Source organism: Pelophylax lessonae, assembly GCF_965119305.1.
Source record: "Pelophylax lessonae genome assembly, chromosome: 2".
Classification (NCBI taxonomy): domain Eukaryota; kingdom Metazoa; phylum Chordata; class Amphibia; order Anura; family Ranidae; genus Pelophylax; species Pelophylax lessonae.
Genome location: NC_138769.1, coordinates 8,961,140 through 8,979,888, shown reverse-complemented (window position 1 = coordinate 8,979,888; position 18,749 = coordinate 8,961,140). Strand labels below are relative to the sequence as shown.

Here is an 18,749-nt window from a genome sequence, read left to right as displayed (position 1 = left end):
TTAATATAATCAATATCTGAAGTCCATACAAGCTGTGATTGTGCTCAAAATCCAATAAATGTGCATTAGTGTCCAAGTGTCCAAATCAGAATTGCAATCTGGTGAAAAGTGCACAGCCAATCTGTGAAATCCGTCCACCTGCTAGATTGGCCTCTCACCTCCAAACAGGACCCAGACGGGCCAGCAAAAGCATGCACTGAGGATATCAGACTCCTGGAAAGACACTCCAGCCTCTCACCTCCAGAGGTCTCAAGACACGGGACATGCGATGCAAAATATAAAAGGGAAAATATAGTGCTCTCCGTTTCAACAATCAGGCTTTATTGAGGAAAATAGAAGTTTACTCACATGTACAGGGCACTTCACCGTGCCTGCTGTTATGGCAATAGTAATAACGTGTGTCACTCGAGAGATGTTCGGCGTCGGTCACGCAAGCTCCGCCCCCCTATACGCGTTACGACGAGCGTATGGCTCCAACGTCTCCCTCTGTATTTTGATTGGTTTGCGCAAAAGTTATTGCGTTTACTAACAAAGGAAAAGATTTTTGTCATTTTTGTTGTTTTTTTTTTTTTAACGCGTAATGGCGGCGATCTGCGATTTTTTTTGCGGGACTGCGACATTGCGGCGGACAGATCGGACCCCTGACTGCCATTTTTGACACTTTTGGGGTTACCAGTGACATTACTGCAGTAATCAGTGCTATACATATGCGCTGTTACTGCAAAATTACACTGGCAGTGAAGGGGTTAACTTTTTTTGAGAGGGAGGGGTTATGTGTGTCCCTAGGGGCGTGATTCTAACTGTGATTGGCTGTGGCTTGAGGTGTAGAAACAGTGATCAACGGTCCTACATAGTAGAACCGTATGATCATCATTCATACACCGGGGAGAATGACAGGCGGCTTGTTTACATTAGCCGCCTGCCTTTCTCCCTCTGCACCGACGATCGCCGAGTGACCGGCGGACATCGGGTCCGCCAGTCACACGCGCGCGGGGGGGGGGGTACGTGACCATGCGGGAGCGCGCCCCCGGCGGCGCCCGCTCGCTCCCTAGACCCTCACAGGCTAGCGACGTAGTACTACGTCACTCTGCCTGTGAGGGGCTGACTGCCGACGTAAATAGTCGTGCGGCAGTCGGCAAGTGGTTAAGAAGAAATTTATTTTTTTTAAAGTTTTTTATTAGATATGTTTTATAGCAGAAAGTAAAAAGAAATATATATATATATATATATATATATATATATATATTTTTTTTTTTTTTTTTTCAAAATTGTCAGTATTTTTTTGTTTATAGCACGAAAAATAAAAATCGCACAGGTGATCAAATACCACCAAAAGAAAGCTCTGTTTGTGGGGAAAAAAGGACATCAATTTTATTTGGGTACAGCGTCGCACGACCGCACAATTGTAAGTTAAAGTAACGCAGTGCCGTGTCGCAAGGGGGTAAAACCTTTCCAGAGTTGAAGTGGTTAAAGGGATGAGGTGACAACCCTAGGGGTAAAGGCCAGAAATTATCCAATCATTCATTTGTAAAATATGAGGAGGAACCTTCAGCACTTGTATCAACTTCCATCCAAATGATTACATTGTGTCACTTATTGTATAAACAATGACTAATCTATGAACCCCATCCAAACCCTCTTCTGTTTTATCCTACAGTGTCCAAGTTTTTAGGTGGATGTGTAAACGCATTTATGGCGAGCGGGATCCTGTGCGGTCTTTTATGTTGCTTCTGTTGCAAGCGTGAGTATATGTAATAAAATATCCAAAGAGGAGCCTCATTCAAAATGTCTCCAACGTAAATTACAGTATCTCACAAAAGTAAGTACACCCCTGACATTTTTGTAAATATTTTATTCTATCTTTTCATGTGACAACACTGAAGAAATGACACTTTGCTACAATGTAAAGTAGTGAGTGTACAGCTTGTATAACAGTGTAAATTTACTGTCCCCTCAAAATAACTCAACACACAGCCATTAATGTCTAAACCGCTGGCAACAAAAGTGAGTACACCTCTAAATGACAATGTCCAAATTGGGCCCAATTAGCCATTTTCCCTCCCGGGTGTCATGGGACTTGTTAGTGTTACAAGGTCTCAGGTGTGAATGGGGAGCAGGTGTGTTAAATTTGGTGTTATCGCTCTCACTCTCTCATACTGGTCACTGGAAGTTCAACATGGCACCTCATGGAAAAGAACTCTGAGGATCTGAAAAAAAGAATTGTTGCTCTACATAAAGATGGCCTAGGCTATAAGAAGATTGACAAGACCCTAAAACTGATCTGCAGCTTGGTGGCCAAGACCATACAGCAGTTTAACAGGACAGGTTCCACTCAGAAAAGTACAAATCCAGGAAGAGTAGACCGCACTATGAAATTGAAGAAGTCAAAATCCAAATCCAAGCATAACAGGCATCAGGATACACGAACAAATACAGTTGATGCGTTCCATGAATAAATTTGCTTAATCATAACTTTGGAGTGCAGCCTACTCTTCCTGGATTTGTATTGTGCTTGGTTTGCGGACCAGATGTGCACCTGACACTTGGTGACTTCATTACCTACACTTGAGCAGCTTTCACTCTGTTTGTGTCTCCACTCAGAACAGGCCTCCCCATGGTTGACCAAAGAAGTTGAGTGCACATGCTCTGCGTCATATCCAGAGGTTGTCTTTGGGAAATAGACGTATGAGTGCTGCCAGCATTGCTGCAGAGGTTGAAGGGGTGGGAGGTCAGCCTGTCAGTGCTCAGACCATACGCCGCACACTGCATCAAATTGGTCTGCATGGCTGTCATCCCAGAAGGAAGCCTCTTCTAAAGATGATGCACAAGAAAGCCCGCAAATAGTTTGCTATAGACAAGCAGACTAAGGGCATGGATTACTGGAACCATCTCCTGTGGTCCGATGAGACCAAAATAAACGTATTTGGTTCAGATGGTGTCAGGCGTGTGTGGCGGCAACCAGGTGAGGAGTACAAAGACAAGTGTGTCTTCCTACAGCCAGGCATGGTGGTGGAAGTGTCATGGTCTGGGGCTGCATGAGTGCTGCCGGCACTGGGGGGCCACAGTTCATTGAGGGAACCATGAATGCCAACATGTACTGTGACATACTGAAGCAGAGAATGATCCCCTCCCTTCAGAGATTGGGCCGCAGGGCAGTATTCCAACATGATAACGACCCCAAACACACCTCCAAGATGACCACTGCCTTGCTCATGAAGCTGAGGGTAAAGGTGATGGACTGGCCAAGCATGTCTCCAGCCCTAAACCCTATTGAGCATCTGTGGGGCATCCTCAAACAGAAGGTGGAGAAGCGCAAGGTCTCTAACATCCACCAGCTCCGTGATGTCATCATGGAGGAGGGGAAGAGGACTCCAGTGCCAACCTGTGAAGCTCTGGTGAACTCCATGCTCAAGAGGGTTAAGGCAGTGCTGGAAAATAATGGCGGCCACACAAAATATTGACACTTTGGGCCCAATTTGGACATTGTCACTTAGGGGTGTACTCACTTTTGTTGCCAGCGGTTTAGACATTAATGGCTGTGTGTTGAGTTATTTTGAGGGGACAGCAAATTTACACTGTTATACAAGCTGTACACTCACTACTTTACATTGTAGCAAAGTGTCATTTCTTCAGTGTTGTCACATGAAAAGATAAAATAAAATATTTACAAAAATGTGAAGGGTGTACTTACTTTTGTGAGATACTGTATGCTTGTAAGGGCAAGATCAAAACTTTATTGAGCTCAAACACCGCATACCTAATCCATTATAACAGCAAACAATAGCGTTACATTGTGAGTAAAAGCCCAATCTAGGCGCAGGTAAACTGTGAGCATTGAACTGTGATACTTTATTGCATAGGTAATTGTCCCTAACCATCGGTCTCAGGCAGGAATTAATATTGTACAGGATTTTTATAGCATCAACAGTTTGCGCAGCGCTTTACAACATGAGGGCAGACAGTACAGTTACAATACAATTTAATACAGGAGGAATCAGAGGGCCCTGCTCATTGGAGCTTACAATCTAAGAGGGAGGGTCAGGTGATACAAAAGGTAATAACTGTGGGGGATCGGCTGATGGAGGAAATTAAAGTACAGTCGTTAGGTGGGTGCAGAATAGGCTTCAGAGATCATTTTCAGCAAACAGCGTAGGAGACAATCGGACAGATATGGTAGGGACTTCCAGAGGATCGGAGAGGCTCAGGAGAAGTCCTGGAGGCAGGCATAGGATTTGGTAATGAGGGAACTAAAGAGCAGGAGGTCTTGGGAGGAAAGAAGAGAATGATTTGGCTGGTATTTTAGGACTAGGTTTGTGATGTTGCTGGGAGTAGAGTCGTGCGTGGCTTTGTAAGTTATTGTTAGTATGTAGAGTGTAATAAATTGGGTGAGCGGAAGCCAGTGGAGGGATTGGCAGAGAGGAGTTGCAGACACTGAACGGTTGGTAAGGTGGTTGAGTCTGGCAGCAGAATTCATTAGGGACTAAAGGGGGGATAGCGAATGTAAAGGTAAGCCAATGAGGAGGGAGTTACAGTAGTTGAGGCGAGAGATGACCAGGGTGCGGATTAGGAGCTTTGTGGTGTCATGGGTTAGGAAGGGGGCGTGTTTTGGAGATGTTGAGGCAGCAAGCTTTGGACAGCGATTGGATGTGGGGGCGAAAGGAGAGTTCAGAGTCCAGGATTACACTTAGCACCTTGGCATGCGGGGACAGAGAAGTCAGGGGAAGGGGCACATGGGGGAGGAAATATCATGAGCTCGGTTTTGGGTAGATTGAGTTTGAAGAAGTGGTGTAACATCCAGACTAATATGTCTGTTAGTATATTAGTGATACATGAGGAGACTGAAGGAGTGGGCTGAGGGGTAGAGAAATAGATTTGGGTGTCATCAGCGTAGAGCAGGGGTGTAGCTGCAGGGATTGCAGGGGTTGCAATTGCAACCGGGCCCCATGCTCCAGGGGGCCTGTGCGGCTCCCCTGTACACTTGGATAAAATCTGCTGACACCAGTGGGTGAACATCCAGGATCGCAAAGATCACACTAGCAACCAGGCCCTGGCATTGCACCACTGTGAGGAGGCCCCAAGATGGCAGGAAGGGGGCCCACTGCAGAACTTGTGAAAGGTCCCACCGGTGACTGTAATAAAGGTCCCCAGATCAGTGGGAAGAGCCCCAGGCTTGAAGGGAAGGGCCCCAGCCAGGGTATCGGGGGGCCCTTCATGGTTCCTTGCACTGGGGCCCTGAGGGTTCTGGTTACGTCTCTGGCGTAGAGATAGTATTGGAAGCCATGGGTGGCTATTACCAGATCCAGGGAGGAGGTGTAGATGGAGAATACAGTAAGAGAGGTCCAAGAACAGAAGCTTACTGAGCAAAGGCTCCAGAAGGCCTATGAAAGATACCATTCAACCTACTGACGTAGTAAAATTCTCCTGTGGTGATAAGGAGGTCTGATGAACCCCAAACTGGGTGGCAAAAATGAAGGATTCATACTAAACAGAATTTTACCCTAATTTTCTACAAAAGCCACAAGTCGGTAGTCAGTATCGATAAATACCGAAATATTGTGCTACATGATTAATGCGATCCTTGTAGAAAAAATTGTGGTGTTTATGTTTGCTATGGCAATGGACTGTCCTTTCTTTTAACCGCTCACGTTGACCGTACTGCGGCAAAGTGGCTCGTTATCGTCCAGCGACGTAGGTCTACGTCGCTGAACTCCTCCCCTTGTGGGCGGCGCGCGCGCCGCCGGAGACTCGCTCCCGCTGTATTCAGTCACAGCAGGAGTCGGGCCAGGGGAGGAGAGGCGGTGATCACTGCCGCTCTTCCCCGATCGTCGGGGATCGAGTGAGGAGATCCGCCCGCTTGTGTAAACAAAGCAGGCGGATCTCCTAAGTGACAGACAGGGTCAGATTACAGGATTCAGCATAGCTGAACCTTTGATCTGTGCCTGTGTCACTCAGTCCCCTCTCCCCACACACGTCAGTAAGCACCAGGCATACATTAACCCCTTGATCCCCAATAAAGTTAACCCCTTCCCTGCCAGTGTCATTTTTACAGTAACAGTGCATATTTATAGCACTGATTACTGTAGTAATGTCACTGGTACCCCCAAAAGTTTCAAAAATGTCAGTCAGGGGTCCGATCTGTCCGCCGCAATGTCGCAGTCCCACAAAAAAAATCGCAGATTGCCGCCATTACTAGTTTTAAAAAAAACAATAAAAATTACATAAATTTCCCGTAGTTAGTATCTGCGATATCTTTTGCGCAAACCAATCAAAATACGCTCATTGCGATTTGTTTTTAACAAAAATATGTAGCAGAAAACAAATTGGCCTAAAATGTTAAAAAATTTGATTTTTAATTTTTTTTTTTTTGGGGGGAATTTCATATAAAAAAATGTGAAAAATATTGTTATTTTTTCCAAATTGTCGCTCTTTTTTTGTTTATAGCGCAAAAAGTAAAAATCGCACAGGTGATCAAATACCACCAAAAGAAAGCTCTGTTTGTGGGGGAAAAAAAGGACCTCAATTTAATTTGGGAACAGCGTCGCACGACCGCGCAATTGTCTGTTAAAGTAACGCAGTGCCGAATTGCAAAATATGGCCTGGTCAGGAATGGGGTAAAATCTTCCGGTCTTAAAGCGGTTAAAAATACGCTCATTGAGAATTTTTTTTGTCAAAGACATGTAGCTAAATACATTTTGGTCTAAATATATGACAAAAAATTAATATATTGGATATTTTTTAACTGTCAAAGTAGAAAAATATTGTTTTTTTTTTTTCAAAATTGTTGCATTTTTTTATTAATATCGCAAAAAATGAAAAGCGAAGAGGTGATCAAATACCACCAAAAGAAAGCTCTGTTTGTGGGGAAAAAATGACGTAAATTTCGTTTGGGTACGGCGTTGCACGACCGCGCAATTGTCAGTTAAATTCGCACAGTGCCGAATCGCAAAAAGTGGCCTGGACGTAAAGCAGGAAAATCCTCCGATCTTAAAGTGGTTAATGCAATCCTTGTAGAAAAATTGGGGTGTTTATCTTTGCTATGGCAGAGGACTGTCCTTTCTTTCAAATTGTTTGAGATTCTATAAATTGGAGTCTTTAATCTGAGCCAAATACGCTTATTTTCCATCTACATTAACCACTCCCTCCTCCTCAAAAAACTCCACTTCTTTGGTCTTCCCAACTGTACTTTTCGTTGGTTCTCATCTTAACTATCCCACCGCACCTTCAGTGTCACTTACAATTCTACTTCCTCTTCTCCTCTTCCTTTCTCCGTCGGGCCCCCCCAACGTTCTGTTCTTGGACATCACCTATTCTACATCTTCACCTCCTCCCTGGGTCAGCTGATAGCCTCCCATTGCTTCTAATACTATTTCTATGCCCATGACACCCAAATCTAACTCTCTACCCCTCTGCTCACTCCATCACATCTCCTCACACATCACTGATTTTCTAACAGACAGACTGGATGTCACACCACTTCCCCAAACTCAATCTACCCAAAACCGAGCTCATAATATTTCCTCCCCCATATGCCCCTTCCCCTGACTTCTCCTTAACCACTTGCCGACCGCCGCAAGTACATATACTGCGGCATTCAGCCCCGTACAGGCAAAGTGACGTAGGGGTACGTCACTCGCCCGTGAGCCAATAGGGGGCGAGCGTGCGCCGCCGGAGGCACGCTCCCGCTCGTTCACGGGCATCCCCGCGCGAGTGACCGGCGGCTACGATGTCCGCCGGTCACTGGCGATCTCCAGCTGGAGAGGGAGAAAGGCAGGCGGCTGATGTAAACAAAGCCGCCTGTCATTCTCCCTGGTGTAACTGCAGAGATCATACGATCATGCTATGTAGGATCGTATGTCTCTGTGGTTACATCAAAAGCCACGCCCCTTTACAGTTAGAAGCACGCCCCTAGGGACACATTTAACCCCTTGCTCTCTAATAAAGTTAACCCCTTCCCAGCCAGTGTCATTTTTACAGTAACAGTGCATATGTATAGTGCTGATTACTGTAGTAATGTCACTGGTCCCCCCAAAAGTGTCAAAAATGTCAGTCAGGGGTCCGATCTGTCTGCCGCAATGTCGCAGTCCCGCAAAAAAAATCACAGATCGCCGCCATTACTCGTTTAAAAAAAAAACAATAAAAATGACATAAATCTTTCCCGTGGTTAGTAAACGCAATAACTTTTGCGCAAACCAATCAAAATATGCTTATTGCATTTTTTGTCACCAAAAATATGTAGCAGAAAACAAATTGGCCTAAAATGTTAAAAAATTTAGATTTTCAAATTTTTTGGGGGGAATTTCATATAAAAAAAATGTGAAAAATATTGTTATTTTTTCAAAATTGTTGCTCTTTTTTTGTTTATAGCGCAAAAAGTAAAAATCGCACAGGTGATCAAATGCCACCAAAAGAAAGCTCTGTTTGTGGGGGAAAAAAAAATGTCAATTTCATTTGGGTACAGCGTTGCACGACCGCGCAATTGTCCATTAAATTCACACAGTGCCGAATCGCAAAATAGGCCCTGGTCTTTGAGCAGCCAAATCCTCCGGGGCTTAAGTGGTTAAGACTGATGGCACAACTAACAACCTGTGCCCCCATGCCAAGGTTCTAGTGATAATCCTGGACTCTGAACTCTCCCCCATGCCAGGGTGCTAGGTGTAGTCCTGGAATAACTTTTCAGCCCCACATCCAATCACTGTCGAAAGCTTGCTACCTGAACCTCCTCAACATCTTCAAAATACATCCCTTCCCAACCAATAGCACCACAAAGCTTCTAATTCACTCCCTGGTCATCTCCCACCTCGACTACTGCAACTCACTCCTCATTGGATAACCTTTACATTCGCTATGCCCCCTTCAGTCCCTCATGAATGCTGCTGCCAGACTCGCCCACCTTACCAACCATTTAGTGTCTGCTATCCCTCTCTGCCAATCCCTCCACTGACTTCCACTCACCCCACTAATTAAATAAAAAATACCAACAATAACTTGCAAAGTCATCCACAGCTCTGTCCCCAGCTACATCACTAGCCTAGCCTCAAAATACCAACCTAATCGTTCTCTTTGTTCCTCCCAAGACCTCCTACTCTCTAGCTGCCTCGTCACCTCCTCCCATGCTCACCTTCAGGACTTCTCCCAAGTCTCTCCCATCCTCTGGAATTCCCTAACCCAATCTGTCCGGTTGTCTCCTATTCAGTCTGCTTTTAGACGACCCCTGAAAATCCTTTACTTTAGAGAAGCCTATCCTGTCCCCACCTAACAACTGTACTTTTTTTTCTCCTCTCTCAGCTCATCCTCCACAGTTATTACCTTTTCTATCACTTGACCCTCCCTCTTAGATTGTAAGCTCTGATGAGCAGGGCCCTCTGATCCCTCCTGTATTGAATTGTATTGGAACTGTCTGCCCTCATGCGCTATATAAATCCTGTATAATATTAATTTGTTAATCAAAATGTGCCACTGGTTCCATGCCTAAATTAGTGCCAACATATACAGTATACATTGTATTGTATTTCTGGGGTGTGTTGTTCTTTAGAATGACACATTATGGATCCATTTGTCACTCAATTTTGGTTCCCTGTATTTACATCTATTTTTCCTTGCCGCCATTTTGGTCCCAATTATTCCCCCATTTCATGTGGTTTATATTATCTCTACAATATTTTTTGGATGTGTAGCACCCTTATAGATAGGTGATAGTGTAGGTGTATATAGTTTATGGTTTCTCTGCTTAACCGGGAGACGTCTAGGAGCTGTCTGCTTAACAGAGAGCTGTGATTGTTGGGTAGAACCTGCCCAGTGTGTGCTCTGATGCTGCCTGTCCTGGCTTGATTATTCATACTGATCCAATAGTAGTGCAGTTTATTGGACAGTGGGAGAAAACTATGAAGATGAGAGCATTAGATATCTGTACAGCCCTGGCCAATAGGCACGGGAGGGATCCGGGTGCATACTGGTTGACTGTACTTATATCTGAGGTGCACATGTGGCTCCGGGTATTCGAGGGTGGAGACTGGAGTCTAGGTGGGAAGGGGGCTGCTGCCTCTCTAAAGCGTAGGTTGCCATGTGGCCTCAGGTGGTCAACCTGAGGGCCAGAAACAGAGATGCTGAGACTCTTTTGAGGGCTGACTGAGGGATTTAGAAGCATTAGATATCTGTACAGCCCTGGCCAATAGGCACGGGAGGGATCCCGGTGCATGCTGGTTGACTGTACTTATATCTGAGGTGCACATGTGGCTCCGGGTATTCGAAGGTGGAGAGCGGAGTCTAGGTGGGAAGGGGGCTGCTGCCTCTCTAAAGCGCAGGTTGCCATGTGGCCTCAGGTGGTCAACCTGAGGGCCAGAAACAGAGATGCTGAGACTCTTTTGAGGGCTGACTGAGTGATTTAGAAGCATTAGATATCTGTACAGGCCTGGCCAATAGGCACGGGAGGGATCCCGGTGCATGCTGGGTGACTGTACTTATATCTGAGGTGCACATGTGGCCCTGGGTATTCAAAGGTGGAGAGCTCCTGCCTCTCTAATGCGTAGGTTGCCATGTGGCCTCAGGTGATCAAGCTGAGGGCCAGAAACAGAGATGCTAAAACCCAGAGACACTTTTGAGGGCTGACTGAGGGATTTCGTCCTTGGATCTCCTCTGGTACCATGGAGCAAGGTGACCTGTGGACGGGGCTTTGTGATTACAAACTTCCCATGGGGATTCTAGAGACTGTTGCTGTTGAAATCCCCCTCTGGGTGCTAGAAAGTCAGTGGGCTTGGTGTAAGCTAAAGGGGGATAATAGATAGTCTCATGAGTGTCATGAAGATACAGAGTTCACTGAGTCTGCTGCTCACACAGGCAAAGGACTTATTCTTCCCATGAAAGGGCTGTATGGTTCAGCAGAAGATCTGCTATTCAGGTCCACTAAGTGAGGCCAAGTGAGAGATCTGGCAACAAGTTAATCAAAGTAGATCCATACTCAGCAGTTCCTACGAGAGCAGTCCTACAGATGGGAAATAATGAATAAGACTTGCATTGTAAATTATTAGAGCCTTTCTTTGTGTGATCTGCAGTGACACTCATCCTGCTATACTGATGATTATTGAACATTGCTGTACATGATATAATAACAATGTATTTATCTCCAGGGCAGTCTGACAGTACATAATCATCCTAATGTTTACCATTATATTATTTTCTAGGAAACTGGAAGAAAGGGCTCAATAACCTTGTCCATGCTGTCCTCCCCCTCATTGGTAAGCCAATCTTCCTCCTCCTCCTCCTCCTCCTCTTCCTCCTCCTCCTCCCCCTCTTCCTCTTCCTCCTCTTCCTCCTCCTACTCTTACTCCTCCTCCTCCTCCGCCTCCTATGACTTTACAGGTTCTTCATGTATGCAGGAGGGAGTTCCTTTTTTACTAACTTATATCTCAGCCAGAAGGGGTGAGGCATGATGGGGCACTATTACTCAAACTAAGACCAATGATAGGGCACTCTTCTTCCCACTGACCCCAATGATGGGGCACTATTCCTCCAACTGACACCAATGATGGGGCACTATTCCTCCCACTGACACCAATGATGGGGCACTCTTCTTCCAACTGACCCCAATGATGGGGCACTATTACTCCCACTGACACCAATGATGGGGCACTATTCCTCTCACTGACACCAATGATGGGGCACTCTTCTTCCCACTGACCCCAATGATGGGGCACTATTCCTCCCACTGACACCAATGATAGGGCACTATTCCACCCACTGACACCAATAATGGGGCACTATTCCTCCCACTGACACCAATGATGGGGCACTATTCCTCCCACTGACACCAATGATGGGGCACTATTCCCCCCACTGATACCAATGATGGGATATTATTCCTTCCTCTGGCATCAATGATGTGGCACTATTCTTCCCACTGACACAATGATGGGGCACTAGTCTTTCAATGGCACCAATGAGAGGGCACTATTCCTCCCACTGACACCAATGATGAGACACTATTTCTCCTACTGACACCAATGATGGGGCATTATTCCTCCCACTGATACCAATGATGGGGCATTATTCCTCCCACTGACACCAATGACGGAGCACTATTCCTCCCACTGACACCAATGATGGGGCACTATTCCTCCCTCTAATACCAATGATGGCCCACTATTCCTCCCACTGATACCAATGATGGGACACTATTCCTTCCACTGACACCAATGATGGGACACTATTCCTCCCACTGACACCAATGATGGGGCACTATTCATCCCATTGACACCAATGATGGGACACTATTCCTCCCACTGACACCAATGATGGGACACTATTCCTTCCACTGATACCAATGATGGGACACTATTGCTCCCACTGACACCAGTAATGGAGCACTATTCCTCCCACTGACACCAATGATGGGGCACTATACCTCCCACTGACACCAATGATGGGACACTATTCCTCCCACTGACACCAATTCCCCCGATACTATGCAATCAATAAAAGTCCTATGGAGTTTATAGGTGACAGGTTCACTTTAGTATCTTCCATCATTTCTCTACACCTATAAAGTTGTGATTGGAAAGGAAAGTGTCTGTTTTATCCATATGAACCAATAAGACAGCCAGAGCATACTAGAAGATATCTCCTTTGATTGGCTATTCTGCATATCTCCTGGATGAAGTATTGATTATCATCTATTATCTGATATCTCATCTTTATAGAGAAACATTTGGGAGTGACGGATGACGCTGAAAAAGGAGAACGCTTGAGTTCAATGGATGAGAAAGCAGAAGGTGAGTGTCCAGCAGGGGGTGGCAGGAGGGGCGGCTGCCCTGGGTGCTGTGATATCATGTGAGGTGAAGGAGAACCACAAGGAGATTGGGGGGAGGGGATATGTGTTGTGAGGGGGAATATGGGGGTGGCAGGGAGTAAGAAGGATTGTTATAGGAGAGGAAATTTGTGCTAGAAGTGGTGATTTGGGGAGATTTGTGTTGGGGATTAGGGGGTGGGTGGAGAGAAGAGGATTTGCTCTAGGAGGGGAGATTTGGGGGGGGGGGGTGCCTTGAGATATCTTCAGGTGTGCCTTGGCAAAATGCCTACAAATTGTCCAAAAATTGTATACAAGTCAGCAAGTAGAGAACAAGCCTGCCTTTTAGTTACACAAACTCACAGGTTTTTATCGTGCACAATTACCACCTCCTAGCCGCCAGCGTCCTAACAACCAATGACATCATCAGTTATTAAGGAGGAGGACTGTTGCCTCCACAGCATCCTTGTCTGACCCTCCCCTGTCCCTCCCCATCAGCACTGGGGCTCACCTTAGCTGAGAGATGGAGAAAAACTGAGGGAGAAGAGAAACATTGGAATACCAGTCAGTACCAGTGTTCAAAAGTTTATTTGCTTTGGAAGGATAAACCACCTCTAAAGTCTTGGTGTCTGGTGTGAATGTTGCTGCATTAATTAAAACTATTAGAACCGTTTTTTTTTTTTTTACATTTTAGAATGGGGTGCCTCGAGACTGTCCATCATTTTAGAGGGTCTCTTGACTGAAAACACTGTGTTAGAAGATGTGATATGGTAGAGAGGGGAGGAGATTTGTGTTAGGAGGGGAAATTTGTTTTGGTAGGGGGGATTAATACTAGTAGGGTTGATTGGGGGCATGTCTGCCTGCTAAGAGGTGAAATTGGAGGGGGGGGGGGGAATTGGTGCCAGGAGGGGGAATTGAAAGTAGGGGTTTGTGTCGGGGGGGGCATTTAGGGAGGGGGTGGGATTTGGGCTTGGAAGGGAAATTTGAGGGGTAGCAGATTTGTGTTAAGAGGGATAATTTGTTTTGGTGGGGATTCGTACTATTAGGGATGATTGGGGGTATTTCTGCTAAGTGAGGAAATTGGGGGGGGGGGGATTGGTGCCAGGAGGGGGAATTGAAAGTAAGGGTTTGTTCTGGGGGGGGGCATTTAGAGAGGGGGTGGGATTTGGGCTTGGAAGGGAGATTTGAGGGGTAGCGGATTTGTGTTAAGAGGGTTAATTTGTTTTGGTAGTGGGGGGATTCATACTAGTAGGGATGATTGGGGGTATTTATGCTAAGAGGGGAAATTGGGGGGGGGGATTGGCTAGGAAGAGGAATTGAAAGTAGGGGTTTGTGCTGGGGGGGTGGATTTGGGCTTGGAAGGGAAATTTGAGGGGTAGCGGATTTGTGTTAAGAGGGATAATTTGTTTTGGAGGGAATTCGTACTAGTAGGGATGATTGGGGGTATTTCTGCCAAGAGGTGTAATTGGAGGTGGGGGGGGGGGGGTTTGGTGTCAGGATGGGGAATTGAAAGTAGGGGTTTGTGCTGGGGGGGGGCATTTAGGGAGGGGGTGGGATTTGGGCTTGGAAGGGGTATTTGAGGGGTAGAGGATTTGTGTTAAGAGGAGCAATTTGTTTTAGTAGTGGGGGGTTTCATATTAGTAGGGATGATTGGGGGTATTTCTGCTAAGAGGGGAAATTGAGGGGGGATTGGTGTTAGGAGGAGGAATTGAAAGTAGGGGTTTGTGCTGGGGGGGGGGCGGATTTGGGCTTGGAGGGGAAATGTGAGGGGTAAAGGATTTGTGTTAGGAGGGGTGATTTTTTTTTGAGCTTGGGGGTTTGTGCTGGGGGGGATTTGGAGAGAGAGGATTTGAGATGGGAGGGGGATGGGGGGGGAGATTTTATGCTTGGTGGGGTATTTTTGCAAGGAGGGGTTCCTTCTGGGGGAATTTATGCTTAGGGGGATAGCATGCAGATTGGTGCTTTATTTTATTTTATTTTTTTTGGGGGGGGGGGGTTGCTGACACATCATGCTACTACATCTTGGGGGGGAGTTGCAATTTGTCTCTGGAGCCCATTTATGAGAGCGTCTAAAAGTAAGCATGAATGGACAATCTGTGATAATTCTCAACAACCAAGCCAATTCTCTCTTTCGGGTAATCAGGATCTCATTTTGAGATAATAAAAGAGAAAACCTTGTACATTGTACTCAGACACTTTCATAAATGAGGCCAGTTGTGGGACACATTTTATTCATATGTCTCAGCCAATGGAAAAGTGTATAGGTGGCCTACTGTATATGCAAGGCCCGCCTTACCCTTCCTCTCAAAAGGGCTTCCAGCCATGTGTGTTCCCATCAGACCTCCCCAACCACTAGGTGGCCCTACTTCTATTTCCTGCTTTACCCCATGTCATTATAATCTGTATATCTGAGGTCTCCCCCCAATAGGAGGAGATGATACCACTACATCTGACCTCTACCAATGAGTGCCATTCTCAATATCACATAGGCTTTGGCACTAGACATGTGCGGTTCGTTTCGTTCCGAATAAATATTCTGTTATTCAGAGATTCGTATTCATCCAAATACCAAAATTACAGTATAAACGAAGTTTACCGAATGCTCCCAATAACTATATAAATTTGGCCAAATTTCCAAAATTTGTATTAAAATTCCAATCGAATTTTACATCGAATTCCATTCGAATTCGAACTGTAAACATATTTCTGAACTCAAAGACTGTGTGCGTTATTAGAGTACCATTTGGAAATAATGCTGATTTTGTTATGCCAAAGGTGATTTAATTTAAAGAGTCATTGTAATCATTTGATGAAGATTTTTCTTTTTTTTCCTTCACTAAAAAAAAATAAAACATTTTAGATTCAACCGATTCAAAATTTATCGATTCGAACATTTTGAATCGAAAAAAATTGGTAAATTAAAAAAAAATTCTAAAAAGTAATGAAACGATTTCCGAATATGAATTACAAATACGAATCCCGAAAGCAAATTGAACGAATCAAATTAATTTAATGAAAATAAATAACTATACTGATCAAAATTATAAACGTAACACTTTTGTTTTTGCCCCCATTTTTCATGAGCTGAACTCACAGATCTAAGACTTTTTCTATGTACACAAAGGGCCGATCAAATATTGTTCACAAATCTGTCTAAATCTGTGTTGGTCACTGGTCCATTGCTCTGGTGTTGGAAAGCACTTGCCCTGGTGCATACCAGCAACCTGGAGGGCTCCAATCCAGACCTCCACCCGAATCTGCTGCCTAATCTCCGGGTATTGATCCGCTGACACAGTCTTGGGGATTACTGAAAGGGCGATACGCAGCAGCCCCTGGAGCTCTGATGCTCGCTCTATATCTCCGCTGGGGTGACCAAAGTCTGCTATCCCAATCTTGGATCCCGGTGGTGGTGGTTTGGATGTGTTCACAGGAGGGAAGCACCACCACTTGCCACAAATGTAACAGACCTCATACTCAAGAAGAGTATGTCTACCGTATAAGCTTCCCTTGTCCAGAACCAGCACAATCCAAGATCCCATAGCCCACCTAGTCACTTGTTGAGACATCAGTGAGGGGTGGTAAGAAGCATAAGACTGTTTATTCAAACACAGGCACAAAGAGATATACACTCTGGGACAATACCCCCTCCCCTTTAGCAGCTAATCCACATACACATATACATCCCATAATAGGTTGATCCCAATGCAGACAGAAACCAATCGAACAATAGGATACAGGCACTTAACAATAACAAACCCCACCCCACCCCACCTCAAACTATTCATGGTCTATGACAGTGGTCCTCAACCCTGGCCTACAGGGCCCACTAACCGGCCAGATTTGCAAGATAACTGAAATACATCCCAGGTGATATCATTTGCTGCTCAGTGATTGCACTATTCTAGTCTGCATCTCCCCAAGGTAATACTTAAAATCTGGCCTGTTAGTGGGCCCTGAGGCCCGGATTTGAGGACCACTGGTCTATGAGACACTCCTACAATATTCTTTCAAACCAAACCACACATATAGAACCCAGGATAACAAGGGTAAAACAAAATGCGTCCGGTGTGGTTGTACAGCGAGTCTGATTAGTGCAGACCCAAGTGGGGTTCTTGGTCACCCTGTGCCCCTAATAGACACAGGGTGACCTACACATAAGAGGGGCCGGGGAAGCTGGACAAGGAGTTCCCTGACCTCTCTAAGGTAAGCTGGGTTCCACAAGCCCCCCCCCCCCCGCCCAAAGTATATTATATGCTTCCCGGTACTTTTCTGTATAGACCTACTGTAGCTGTATAATACTGTATATACTTCTGATGGGAGTCACTTTGGGCGGGGGGGCTTGTGGAACCCAGATTACCTTAGAGAGGTCGGGAAACTCTTTGTCTAGCTTCCTCGGCCTCTCCTATGTGTTAATCCCCTGCTGAAAGGGGTTCTCAGTCACCCTGTGCCCCTAATAGACACAGGGTGACTTACACATTGGTCCCGCCCTTAGTGACTCCCGTCACAATACTCTTCCATCTTTTGCCCCCCCCCCCCCCCCCAACCCCACTTCAAACCCACCAATCACCAGATTTAGTTGATCCTTCTCACACTTCTGAAGGTATATTAAGGTAAAAACGTCTCTGTAGACTGCTATTTACTAACATTTCTTCTTTCTTTTATTTGAACTTGTAGGAGGAAACCGGGATGAAGTAGAGAAAGAGTAGACAGACAATTAGTCGGAGCAGAAAGCAGAAGATGAGTGCCGGGAGAGGTAGGTTATTGGAGAGCCCATAGGAAATAATGTGTTGCCTTATTCTCCCTTTGCAGTCTGAGAATCTGATTGGCTGCTCTGTGATGGCACAGACTATTCAAAATACTTCTTCCCAGAGACACCTTCATAAATTAAACCAGCTTTATCTCAACCTGTTAACATTTTTGATGGGGCCTACAAAAAATATTTGTGAGCCCATCTATCCCTTCCCAGGTTTCGGTATACTGGTTTCCAGTCATGGCTTCCCAATTGTGCTGGGAACTACACTTAAGGTCCGTACACACGTACCGATCGTCGGCATACAAACGTCGGCGGACGAAAGATCTGCCGATTGTACGCTTGTTAGTATGGTGCCTCCGACAGCCGTCAGCGCACATTCTGCGGACAAGAATCTGTCTTGCAAGCATTGAAATTTTTGTATGCCGACACCAGAACGGCAGATTGTTCGCCAGTCAGTACAGAATTCGGCCGACAGACCGCAGATTTGCAAGACTGGGCATGCTCAGAAAAGAAAAAACACAGGGAAAGTTAACCATCACATGACATCACTTCTGCAGTCGGCTGTAGTCGGCGGACAAAATTCTTGTGCTGTCTTTGCACTTTTCAACAGACACCGACAGCCCGGGGACAAAAGACGGCCGATCGTTCGCCAACGATCGGTACGTGTGTACGGGGCTTTAGGGAAAGGACGTTGAGCAGCAATAGAATCCCTAAAATAGACATGTGGCTGGCATTAGACATTCGGCCCTTCCTGCTTGTTCCAAACAAGCAGTAAATAAGCTATAAAATAAGCCCTCACTGACCTCTGTAGCTGCAGAAACTTTGGAGAAATTCCTTCAAATTATAGCAGAAGCCATGGGGATGCCAACATTTGGGTTCAGTAATCTGCTTCCCGATTCCTGTGCTCCCGCTCTGGGATTCTAATTACAGATTAGAAAGCTGGAAGTCAATGCTATGAAGTGGGAGTAATACCATCTAGTGATAAAAAATGATTGATGGGTAAGAGGTTATGTCATAAGTCTCCTCAGAGAGTTGGTGAATTAGAGAAACCAAGTAGACAAGTACATGGATCCTCCAGCCTTGGGTAGAGTAGTACTGTTGACTGTCCAACAATGTTCCCTCTAATTTGTTACTGTGCTGAGCAAATAAAAAAATTTCTGAGCGCAAACCTTTAGACTTAGCAATGGGGGGGTGAACGTCAATGCAGAGTGACCAGCG

The 18,749-nt window shown here is 45.6% G+C and overlaps 1 protein-coding gene across 1 annotated transcript in view; it reads left to right on the top strand.

Moving 5' to 3' along the window:
* LOC309545903 (uncharacterized protein) overlaps positions 1-17,516 on the top strand; it is a 128,753-nt gene extending 111,237 nt beyond the window's left edge. Inside the window, exons 6-9 of the mRNA XM_082245325.1 lie at positions 1,658-1,741; positions 11,178-11,231; positions 12,693-12,764; positions 17,453-17,516. Coding sequence (XP_082101451.1) covers positions 1,658-1,741; positions 11,178-11,231; positions 12,693-12,764; positions 17,453-17,484 — 242 coding nt within the window. The 3' untranslated portion in view covers positions 17,485-17,516. The remainder of the gene's footprint in view (positions 1-1,657; positions 1,742-11,177; positions 11,232-12,692; positions 12,765-17,452) is intronic.
* The last annotated feature ends 1,233 nt before the right edge of the window (positions 17,517-18,749 follow it).